We start from the raw sequence: 12,626 nt of genomic DNA, 5'->3' as shown, positions 1-12,626 counted from the left end.
ACCACAGGTCAGGCTGCATCAACTCTTTAAATAGTGTTTTTTATGTGACCAATAAGGACTAATACCTCCCTCCCCGATGAGACAACCAGTTCAAGACTGAGGTAGTTTCCCAAATCAATTACAATTTTCCCAATATTCTTCAGAGGTTTCCTCAATTCCATTGAAATAAACCAAAGGCAAAGTGTTTTGCAATGCCATTCTACTTCATTTCCTCCAAGACATCACAATGCTATAAATATAACATGAGAAAAAGAAGTGATTGGCGTACCACAATGTCACTAAATTTTATCTACTTCCACTACAAATCTTACAAATTACAGAGCTAACTGATATACAGAGTGATTTTCAAGTAAAAGTCTCAAATCTAACTTAGTTTTTCTCCATCTTCTTTGGACTATAAATTTTCAATAATAGGGCTTTTTCATGTCCATAGTTCATCTTTGGGGTTTGAGAACACTGGGAAAAAAAATTAAGAAACTTATTAGAAAAAAATAAAGAGTTATAAATGTGCTGCACCAGAGTTGAGGGTTCAATCCTGGGTTAGAGCAAGTGTAAGGATAAATCAATGAATGCATGTGTGGGTGGAACAACAGATAAATGTTTCTTTCTCTCTCCCTACCTTCCTCTAAACTAAATTTTTTTAAAATGTTTTTAAAAGCCTGAGACCAGTGGTAGCACAATGGATAGAGCATCAACCTGGGACCCTGAGGACCAGGTATGAAACCCCAAGGTCATCAGCTTGAGCATGGGCTCATTCAACTGGAGCACAGGTTCACCAGCTGAACACTGCATTGCCAGCTTGTGCGTGGGGTCACAGTTGCTGGTTTGAACCAGGGGTCACTGGCTTGGCTGGAGGCCCCAAGTCAAGGTACATATGAGAAGATATCAATGAACAACTAAAGTGCTGCAACTACAAGTTGATGCTTCTTACACATGAGAAGTGACCATCTGCTTCCCTTCCCCTTCTGCTCCCCCTTCTCTCGCTCTTCCCCTCTTGCAGCCAGTGGCTCAATCAGTTCAAATGTCAGCTCCACACAAGCATTGCCAGTAGATCCCCGTTGGGGTGCATGAAGGAATCTCACTACATCCCCACCTTTCACTTAAATAAATAAATAAGTAAAAATAAAACATAAAAGAAGCCAAGACAGACTCATAATGTATACTAGAAACAATGCAAGCCAGAGAACAGTGGAGCACCATGTTCACAGTACTGAAAAAACATTATTAACTTAGAATTCCATACCTAGAAAACATCTTTCAAAGATGAAGAAAAATAGCCTGACCAGGTAAGGTGGTGGTACAATGGATAGAGCCTGAGATGCTGAGGACCCAGGTTCGAAACCTGGAGGTCGCTGGCTTGAGAATAGGGCTCATCCAGTTTGAGTGTGGGCTCACCAGCTTGAGCACGAGGTCTCTGACTTGAGCGCAGGGTCTCCGGCTTGAGCATGGGATCTGAGACATGATCCATGGTCACTGGCTCAGCTGGAGCTCCCCAGTCAATGCACAAATGAGAAATCAGCCAATGAACTACTAAGGTGCCGCAACAAAGAATTGATGCTCCTTATCTCTCTCCCTTCCTGTCTGTCCCTTTCTGTCCTCTCTCTGTCCCTATCACAAAAATAAATAAATACATAAATAAATAAATAAAATTTTAATTCTGGTAAAACACAAATAACCTAAATTTATCATCTTAACCTTTTTTTTTTAACTGATTTTAGTGAGAGAAGAAGGGAGCGAGAGGAGAGAGACAGACAGGAACATTGATCTGTTCCTTTACGTACCCCAACTGGGGATCAAACCGGCAAGCTCTGCTCTTGGGGATGATGCTCTAATCAACTGTAAATTTAAAAAATTTGGATCTCAAAAGAAATTTCAATCATTGTACTGTTGATATATGGCTCTGTTGACTAATAAGTTTGCCGACCACTGCTCTAACCAACCAAGCTAACTGGCCAGGCCCCTTCCTTTCAATTCTTTTGGGTATATACCCAAAAGTAAAATTGCTCAATCATATAGTAATTCCACTTTTAACTTTTTGAACAATCACTATACTACACATATATACTGCCAGCCATATGGCTGCACCATTTCACATTCCTATTTTAGTGCACAAGGATTCCAATTTCTTCACATCCTTACCAACACTTATTTTTGTGTTATTTTCTGGTTTCTTGATAGGAGCCATCCTAATTGGTATCAGGTGGTATCTCACTGCAGTTTTGAATTTTTTTTCCCTAATGATTAGTAATGCTAAACATCTTTCCATGTGATCTTAGCCATTTATTTATATACCTTCTTTTAAAAATGTCTGTTCAAGTCTATGTTTTTTACTAGAGTTGTTTCCTTTATGTTTGTTTGTTTGTTTGTTTGTTTGTTTGTTTGTTTGAGAGAGGTGAGAAAGAAAAGGAGGAGGCACGGAAAGCATCAACTCCTAGTCGTAGTTGCTTCTTCTATGTGCCTTGACTGGACAAGCCCAGGGTTTCCAACTGGTGACCTCAGTGTTCCAGGTCAACACTTGATCCACTGTGCCACCACAGGTCAAGCTACGGTGGTTTCCTTTTATACTATTGAGTTGTAGGAGTCCTTTCTATATCCTGTATATTTAACTCTTTATCATATATAATTTGCAGATATTTTCTCCCATTCTGTAGGTTGTTTTTCACTCTGTTGATTGTATACTTTCATACAATTTTTTAATTTGATGTACATGTATAGTAGTTCAATTTATCTACTTACTTTTGTTGCTGTGCTTTTGGTGTTATATCCAAGAAAACACTCACTAATCCAATGCTACAAAGTTTACCTCCTATGTTTTATTCTAAGATTTATATTTTCTTCTTATGTATTTATCTTTTAGCAAGAGAGAAACAGACAGGGACAAACAGACAGGAAGGGAGAGAGAGAAGCAGCATCAATTCTTCGTTGCATCACCCTAGTTGTTCACTGACTGCTTTCTCATATGTGCCTTGACCAAGGGGCTCCAGCAAAGCCAGAGATCTTTGGGCTCAAGCTAGTGACCACGGGGTCATGTCTATGATCCCATGCTCAAGCCAGTGACCCCGCACTCAAGCTGGTGAGCCTGTGTTCAAACCAGCAACTTAAGGGTTTTGAACCTGGGTCCTCAGCATCCCAGGCCAGTGCTCTATCCACTGCGCCATCACCTAGTCAGGCTCTTTTAAGATTTTTAGTTCTTATGTTTAAGCCTTTAACCCATCTGAGTACATTTTTGTATGTGGTATAAGATAAGGGTCCAACTTCATATTTTTGCACCTGGATATACAGTTTGCCAATATCCTTTGTTGAAAAGATTGTTTTCCCCCGCTGAATGGTCTTGATACTCCTGTCAAAAACATTTGACCTCACAATAGTGAAGATCTGGAAACAGCCCAAGTGTCCATCAGTAGACGAGCGGATTAAAAAACTTTAGTACATATATACTATGGAATACTACTCAGCCATTAGAAATTATGACATCGGATCATTTACAACAACATGGATGGACCTTGATAACATTATACTGAGCGAAATAAGTAAATCAGAAAAAAACTAAGAACTATGATTCCATACATAGGTGGGACATAAAAATGAGACTCAGAGACATGGACAAGTGTGTAGGGGTTACAGGGAGGGGGGGAGGAGAGGGAGGGGGTTGGGGGAGGGGAGGGACACAAAGAAAACCAGTTAGAAGGTGATGGAAGACAATTGGACTTTGGGTAATGAGAATGCAGCATAATCAAATGTCAGAATAACCTAGAGATGTTTTCTCTGAGCATAGGTACCTGATTTGTCAATGTCACCCCATTAAAATTAATAATAAAAAAAACATTTGACCATATATAGGATGGAGCAAAAGTAGGTGTACAATTGTTCATATGGAAAATAATAAATAATAATACAAGAATAATTCTGTGTTTCATTTACTCACAACTATAAACCTACTTTGTAAAAAAAATTTTAACTTATTTTAGAGAGAGTAAAGGAGTGGGATATATATATATATATAGAGAGAGAGAGAGAGAGAGAAACCTCAATTTGTTGTTTCACCTATTTATGCATTCATTGGTTGATTCTTGTATATGCCCTGACCAGCAATCAAACCTGCAAACTTGGCATACTGACCATAGTTGTAAATCTATTTTTGCCCCACCCTATGCAAGGATTATTTCTGGGCTCTCTATACTATTCCAATACTCTATATGTCTGTATTAGTGCCAATATTGTTATTAACTTTCTTATAATATCCTTTATCATTAACAGTTTTAATTTTTATTAAATCAAACACCTTTTATTTTATAGTAGCTTCTGAGTTTCTAATCTTTTATCTAGCTAAAGTGGTAGAATAACCTTAAATATTTTACAAGGTTTTAATTCATCTGGAATTTATCTTAGCCTGGAATCCAATTTTGTTTTCTTCTGTTATAGATGGGCAGACAATTGTACCAGCACCATTTATTACATAATCTACCCATTTCCCACTGAACTGTATTATAATACTATCTTTATCTTTATTAAATTTGTACATAACATATTTCTGGATGCTCCATTTTTTTTTTTTTTTTTTTTTCATTTTTCTGAAGCTGGAAACAGGGAGAGACAGTCAGACAGACTCCCGCATGCGCCCGACCGGGATCCACCCGGCACGCCCACCAGGGGCGATGCTCTGCCCATCCTGGGCGTCGCCATGTTGCGACCAGAGCCACTCTAGCGCCTGGGGCAGAGGCCACAGAGCCATCCCCAGCGCCCGGGCCGTCTTTGCTCCAATGGAGCCTCGGCTGCGGGAGGGGAAAAGAGAGACAGAGAGGAAAGCGCGGCGGAGGGGTGGAGAAGCAAATGGGCGCTTCTCCTGTGTGCCCTGGCCGGGAATCGAACCCGGGTCCTCCGCACGCTAGGCCGACGCTCTACCGCTGAGCCAACCGGCCAGGGCCTGGATGCTCCATTTTGCTCTACCAATCTGTCTATGCCAAAACCATATTACTCTGATTATAGAGGCAATATAAAATATTGTGATAACTGTAATATTCTTCACTATTCCTTTTAACAGTTTCCTTCACTATTTTCTGAATATATAGAAAGCATGATAGTTTTACCTCTTATTTTCCAATATTAATAACAATTACTTATATTGTTTCAATGCATTTACTAGAACTTCTAAAGCAATCTTCAACATATAAGTGATTGTAAGCATCCATGTTTGAGGGGGGGGGTTGTGACAAAGACAGACAAAGACAGAGAGAGGGACAGACAGGGACAAACAGGAAGGGAGATAAAAAGTATCAATTCTTTGTTGCTTCTCTTTAGTCTCCTTAGTTGTTCAGTGATTCTTTTCTCATATGTGCCTTGACTGGGGTGGGGGTGAGGGCTACAGCAGAGCAAGTGATCCCTTGCTCAAGCCAGTGACCTTGGGCTTCAAGCCAGCAACCTTTGGGTCAAGCCAGCAACCATGGGGTCATGTCTATGATCCCACACTCAAGCCAGCGACCCTGTGCTTAAATCGGATGAGCCCACACTTAAGCTGGCGACCTCGGGGCTTTGAACCTGGGTCCTCTGTATCCCAGCCCAATGCTCTATCCACTGCAACACCGCCTGGTCAGGCTTTGAGTTCTTATTTTAATGATTTTGCCATTTAGGACATTTGCTATAATCTCCTTCTATTCTTAATTTACTTAGTTTTTTCAACTAGAAGTGGTCTTGATAAACTTGACCAAATGTTTTCTCAGCAGCTACTGATCACTTTCTCTATTCTTTGCTTTATTTGTTGATATAACCTATTAATATTAAAAGATTTGATATTACTGATCCTTGCATTGGTATAATATTGGACAAGTACACTATTAGTCTGTTGCTTCATATCTAGATTCTATTGCCTAATACTGTATTTAAAAATCTTGTATATTTATACATAATTGAGATTGACCTTTTAGGGGAACATTTTTTGTCAAGGATGAAAGTATATGTGCTTGGCACTGGTCAGATAGCTCAGCTGGTAGAGCATTGTCCAGATACACCAATATTGTAGGTTCAATCTCAGGTCAGGCACATACAAGAATCAACCAATGAATGCATAAATAAGTGGAACAAAAAATCCATGTTTCTCTCTCTCCCTCTCTCCCTTTCTCTAAAATCATTAAATAAAAATTTAAAAATATATGTGTGCACAACAGAACACACTGAATAGTTTTGTGTGTTCTGTTGCCACAGAATAGTTTTTCTTTCTTTATTATGGTATGTTCTTTATAAATTAAATGAAACAGATATGAAACCATCTGCTCAGCTGCCTCTTTCAAGAACAGATTTTCAATCATGTTTTTGATCCTTTACTGCAAATTGATCAGTTTAAGTTTTTCACTTATTGGGCCAGTTTTTTACATTTTGCTATAAAATCATCTATTTCAACTTTGGTATCATAGAATTAAATGTAATATTCTCAAGGAGATTTGCATAAAATTCCATTAATCAACCATATCTGGGTGTCTATGATGTTTACTTTCCCATTCCTAATCTTATATATTTTTTACTCCAATTTTTTCCTTCTCCAAGAGAAGGAAATGAGTTTACATAACTCATTGGTCTTTGCCAAAAACCAGCTTAATTAGTTTTATCTTTAATCTCCATTACCTACTTGGTTTTGGTCTTTTTTTCTTAATCCCTAAACATGAGTTATGAATTCTCTTATTTTTATTTACTTAATAATAAAAGTATCTAAACCACACATTTTCCTCTAAATACCAGTTACCAATAAAATGGAAATGTTCTCCTTGTTGTTTTCTAAATAGTCTATAATCTCACTTTTTATTTTAAAATGTTTTAAGTCCATCATTAGAAAAATGGATATATAAATGGTATATTCATAACTGAATACTACACAACAGTTTAACTGCATAAATCCAATGGATAATTTATCAACATTGATAGATCTAAAGGATATAATAATGTTGAATGGGAAAAAAAGGAAGATGCAGAATAATAATATTGTATACCAATGAAGTAAAAATTTAACACACATAATAGCACATTGGACCTGGATATACACATCAATTATTGAAGCATAAAAATAGGCTTGAAGATTATATGGTCTGAATGTTGCCTCAGAGCAAAGAAATGGAGATTAGGGAAAATAATTATGTTTGCTTTGTTCGGCTATTAATTTTCTGGTATCTAAACAATTTAATGAGAATTACTAAATAGAAACAAATGCTAACAATCTGTACCATAGCTATTTAGTATTCCCTACAATTAAATGCAACACTATCAAAATATAGAAGGCCCTTAATATTCTAGTTCCCTAGTTTTATGCAGTTAATTCATTATGGTAACAAAATCACTCTTTTATTCCTTCTTTTGATAAAGATTTATTCAGATATAGGAGGGTGAGACAACAGGGGTTCTTAGCTACTGCAATTGCTTTTCTTTTTTTAACCCTATTTTAAGATTTCATTGTTTTCATTTTTAGAGTGGGAAGAGAGAAAGAGAGAGGAAAGAGACAGAGAGAAGGGGGGGAGGATAGATCAGGAAGCATCAATTCCTATATGTGCCTTGACTGGGCAAGCCCAGGGTTTCGAACTGGCAACCTCAACATTCCAGGTCGATGCTTTATCAACTGCACCACCAACAGACCAGGCTGCAATTGCTTTTCAAAGTATACACCAAAAGAAAGAAGTCATGTGCACTTTTATTCTGGTCTGACAATTTGTTCTGGGGTGATTGGTTCTAGACATTAGAAAAGACAACATGAAGGCAGTGAAAATAATAGTTGTATATGAAAATGTCGTTTTTTTCAGTTTACAGATACAGAGTCCACAAAACTCTGGGACTCCTCTAGAAGCTTGTGGCTCACAGGCTGGAAATCACTAAGGAACACAAGAATTTTTTTTTTTTTTTTTTTTTTTTCCTGAAGCTGGAAAGGGGGAGAGACAGTCAGACAGACTCCCGCATGCGCCTGACCGGGATCCACCCGGCACGCCCACCAGGGGGCGGTGCTCTGCCCCTCCGGGGTGTCGCTCTGCTGCGACCAGAGCCACTCTAGCGCTTGGGGCAGAGGCCAAGGAGCATCCCCGGGCCATCTTTGCTCCAATGGAGCCTTGGCTGCGGGAGGGGAAGAGAGAGACAGAGAGGAAGGGGGGGGCGTGGAGAAGCAAATGGCAAATGGGCGCTTCTCCTGTGTGCCCTGGCCGGGAATCGAACCCGGGTCCCCCGCACGCCAGGCCGACGCTCTACCGCTGAGCCAACTGGCCAGGGCGGAACACAAGAATTTTTAAATTCTTTGCGTGGAAATTAAGGCTTTCTATAATTTGACCTCAGTTTGTCCTTACCTTTGCAATCTTTTATCCTGCAACTTTTCTAATCTACTCCCAACATGACTATTTTAAATTTTGCCGGTCATAATAAAGGTAGTAATACCAACTGAAAAATTTTCCAGATTAAAATGATTGCATTCATACTCTACAATGTACAACAGTGAGGTCTCAAATGCCCATCTATAGATTCAAACAGCTTCTCAAGTTAATACTTTTAACAGATAAGGCTATGGAGGGGATATCTTAGCAGTATAATATCCAAGTTCACATTCAAAACTCTGACCCTGTCATCCTAATAACAAAAGAACAGACATTCAAATTTTAATATTGGGAAAGCATAGGGTCCTGTATTATTAATATCTGTTACACATCAGGATAACCTAATAAAAACCTCTTAATATTGAGAAACTGCCTGTATTCCATTATTCAGTCTATTCTAATTAGTATTTTTTTTTAATTTATAGAATCAGGCTTCACCCCAATAAATTCAATTAAAAGAAAAAAATGAGTCAGGCAGCCCTGCCACGTAGGCCTGCGGACCCATGACCAACCCCCTATATACACAAATGTGTCTGGCTCTCAAGTGTGCCATGTCTGGTTTTTCCAGCGTCAGCGCTATGAAGAAAGTGGTTGAACAGTTCCAGCTGGAGGAAGGACTCAACCACCTGAAAGTTTCCCAGGCAGCTGGCGATGTGAAACAATACTGCTTGCAGAATGTCCAATATGATTCCTTGTGGAGTAGAGTATCTTCAAGTTCAAATCCCATTAGACCCCAGAAAATTTGCCCCCTTTTCTAGTAAAATGAATGAATCCTTGAAGGTATTCTAAACCAGTGGTTTTCAATCACCATCCACCAGGAATCTTCCTACAACATCAGGGTTGTTAACTCATTCGTCTACCTGCATGAAATTTCTGGGAAACTGGCACCAGTGAGCAGACTGGCAATTGAAAACCACTGTACTTTTCATGAACCAGTGAATATTCGAAGAGCTATTTGAAGCCTGTACAAAAAGTTCATTCCTGTAACATGCACCATACTATACAAAGTTCTGCTCTGCCAGTCCCTAACATATATAAATACATCTCTGAATTTTCATGAATTTGTTTCAGAAGGGTAGTTATTTTATATACACTGGCAGCAGCATACAAATAAAATACTTAGTATAAAAAAGGAGTCAGATTCAATTGGAGATAAATATTTGTCAAGAGAAATGATAACTAATTTAAGAGTTACAGAGATGAATAATTTGAATTCAGAATGAGGTCTATACTTACAAATGGCATAACTGTTTGATATATTTTTAATTTTAATTTTATTTTTTGATTGATTTTCAAGATAGAGGAAGGGAGAGAGGGTGTGAGAGAACATCGACCTGCTGCTCCACCCATCCATGCATTCATTGGTTGGCCCTAAGCACCCAGCAACCCAGTGTGTAGGGATGATGCTCCAACCGAGCTACTTGGCCAGGGACTGTTCAATATCTTAAACAAAAATCTAGATAAAAGTACAGAAGGCAGGAGCCCTGGGCAGTTGAGTCAGTAGATAGAGCGTCAGCCTGGCATGCAGATGTCCCAGGTTCAATCCGGGTCAGGGCACACATGAGAAGCAACCATCTGTTTCTCTTCCCCTCCCGCTCCCTCTTTTCTCTCTCTTCCCCTCTTGCAGCCAGTGGCTTGATTGGTTTGAGCATCAGCCCGGGGCACTGAGGACAGGTCAGGTGGTAAAAGCATTTGCTTCAGGCACTGACCATAGCTCAGTTGATTCGAGCATCAGCCCCACACGGGGGTTGCCAGATGGATTCCAATTAGGGTGCATGCGGAAGTCTATCTCCTTTCCTCTCAAATAAATAAATAAAGATGCAAAAGGCAGGTTAGTAAAATCTAATTATAAATTATATAAAACAAGTCTTTAAATAAAAATAAAAATAAAAAACACAAGAAAACCAAGCTACAACAAGAATGAATATAATTTTTATATTGGGGTGCAAAGAATCGACTGCCCAAAATGAGACCAAAAAAGGGTTTCAGGTAGATTCTAGACCAGGGGTCCCTAAACTTTTTACACAGGGGGCCAGTTTACTATCCCTCAGACCGTTAGAGGGCCAGACTATAAAAAAAAGCTATGAACAAATCCCTATGCACACTGCACATATCTTATTTTAAAGTAAAAAAACAAAACAGGAACAAATACAATATTTAAAATAAAGAACAAGTAAATTTAAATCAACAAACTGACCAGTATTTCAATGGGAACTATGCTCCTCTCACTGACCACCAATGAAAGAGGTGCCCCTTCCAGAAGTGCAGCGGGGGCCGGATAAATGGCCTCAGGGGGCCGCATGTGGCCCGCGGGACGTAGTTTGGTGACCCCTGTTCTAGACACCAGAAGACTCATATAACAATACAGTAGTGCAATTCTTAGTCAAGTTTTCAATAGAACAGTATGTTACAGAATTTTTAAAGTAGCCAGTCTTATTGTACTCATAAACTAAGTATCTGAAATATTTTACTTATAAAAATAATAAAAGCTACAAAATAAGAATACCTTCCATAAAAAGCCTTAAAATAGCCCTGGCCAGATAGCTCGGTTGGTTAGAGCACTGTCCCTAAGCACAGAGGTTGCAGGTTCCATGCTGGGTTAGAGCATGTATAGGAACAGATCAATGCTCCTGTCTCTGTCTCTGTCACTGTCTCTCCTTCCTCTTTCTAAAATAAATAAATAAAAGAATGCCTTAAAATAAATACTTTTAAAGCAGTATACTTTCAAAGACAAAAACGTGGCTAAGAATAAAGTTTCTAAATGCTATTGTGGTTCAAATCCAAGCTCTACTATATCCTAGGTTTGTGACCAGGTTTAGTTACTTCTCTGAGTCTCAATTCCCTCATCTATAAAATTGAGAAAATTACAAATATCTACTTCATGGAGTTTTGGGGGGACATATCTCCCCACTATTATGAGAAATAATTGAAAGTATGGATGCTTAGAGAGCAAAGGCAAAAACTGTAAATTTGGCACGTGTTACAATTAGTTGGACATAATGACCAAAGTAAGAGGAATCCTTTTTTTTCCCAAAAAAATATTATTTATTGATTTTAGAGAGAGTGTGAGACAAAGACAGGAACATCAGTCTGTTCCTGTATGTGCTCTGACCCGGGATCAAACTGGCAACCTCTGTGCTCCACAGCGATGCTCTAACCAACCAAGCTGTCCAGTCAGGGCTCCTTTTTTTTTTTTTTTACATAACTTGAAAAGTTAAAAATAGCAAATCCACCCTGGCCAGATGGCTCCATCGGGTATAGCTCCATAAGTTGCTGGTTCAATCCCCAGTCAGGGTATATACAGGAACAAATTCATGTTCTTGTCTCTGTCTGTCTGTCTCTCTCTCCCTGCCTTCCTCTCTCATTAAAATCAATAAAATAATAATAATTTTAAAAAATAAATAGCAAATCCAATCAATGGTAAAGACTTTCAACGATTCAGAGCTACACAAAAATGGAAGGTTGAACTCTGGCTTGAACATCACTTTTACACACGGAGAATGAATGACCAGCTGTCAGAGACAGTGTTTCAAAGGACAGCATTTTGCACTAAAAGTCAATTCTAAGATTCTGACTACAGATAACTGATTTGTCTATCAGTAGTTTCAACCACTGCTGTTCCATCACTATAACTAATCTGACTTGTCTAACTGTACCATTTTAAATACTAAGCTTTAGAATTTTTTTTTAAGAGGGAGGGATAGATAAGGACAGACAGACAGGAAGGGAGATGAAAAGCATCACCTGACTAGGTGATGCAGTGGATACAGCATCAGACTGGAACGCAGAGGACCCAGGTTTGAAATCCTGAGGTAGCTGGCTTGAGCGCGGACTCATTTCGTTTGAGCACAGCTCACCAGCTTGAACCCAAGATCACTGGCTTGAGCAAGGGGACCCTCAGTCTGCTGTAGTCCCCCAGGTCAAGGCATATATGAGAAAGCAATCAATGAACAACTAAGGTGCCACAACAAAGAATTGATGTTTCTCATCTCTCTCCCTTCCAGTCTGTCTGTTCTTATATGTCCCTCTCTCTGTCTCTATCACACACACACAAAAAGTGATAAGCAGCATCAATTCATAGTTGCAGCACCTTAGTTGTTCACTGACTGCTTCCCCATCTGTGCCTTGATTGGGGGGCTCTAACCAAGCCAGTGACCCTGTTGCTCAAGCCAGCAACCATGGGGGTCATGTCTATGACCCCATGCTCAAGCTGGCAACCTCAGGGTTTCAAACCTGGGTCCTAAGCATCCCAGGTCAATGTTCTATCCACTGCATCATCACCTAGTCAGGCTA

The 12,626-nt window shown here is 39.2% G+C and overlaps 2 protein-coding genes across 3 annotated transcripts in view; one reads left to right on the top strand and one right to left on the bottom strand.

Annotated features, from left to right (window-relative positions):
• USP33 (ubiquitin specific peptidase 33) overlaps nt 1–12,626 on the bottom strand; it is a 57,489-nt gene that overhangs the window by 39,547 nt on the left and 5,316 nt on the right. The window lies entirely within an intron of this gene.
• On the top strand, nt 8,853–9,091 carry LOC136328711 (guanine nucleotide-binding protein G(I)/G(S)/G(O) subunit gamma-5B-like). The gene has a single exon (XM_066264757.1). It carries the CDS (start codon nt 8,861–8,863, stop codon nt 9,089–9,091), a length of 231 nt encoding a protein of 76 aa, XP_066120854.1. The 5' UTR covers nt 8,853–8,860.

This window comes from Saccopteryx bilineata, chromosome 3 (assembly GCF_036850765.1).
Source record: "Saccopteryx bilineata isolate mSacBil1 chromosome 3, mSacBil1_pri_phased_curated, whole genome shotgun sequence".
Lineage (NCBI taxonomy): Eukaryota > Metazoa > Chordata > Mammalia > Chiroptera > Emballonuridae > Saccopteryx > Saccopteryx bilineata.
Note: the sequence above shows the minus strand (reverse complement) of the source record. Positions and strands in the feature narration are given on the sequence as shown.

Coding starts and splice junctions, on each gene's coding strand:
- LOC136328711 (XM_066264757.1), top strand. CDS start 8,861: ATGTGTCTGGCTCTCAAGTGTGCCATGTCTGGTTTTTCCAGCGTCAGC.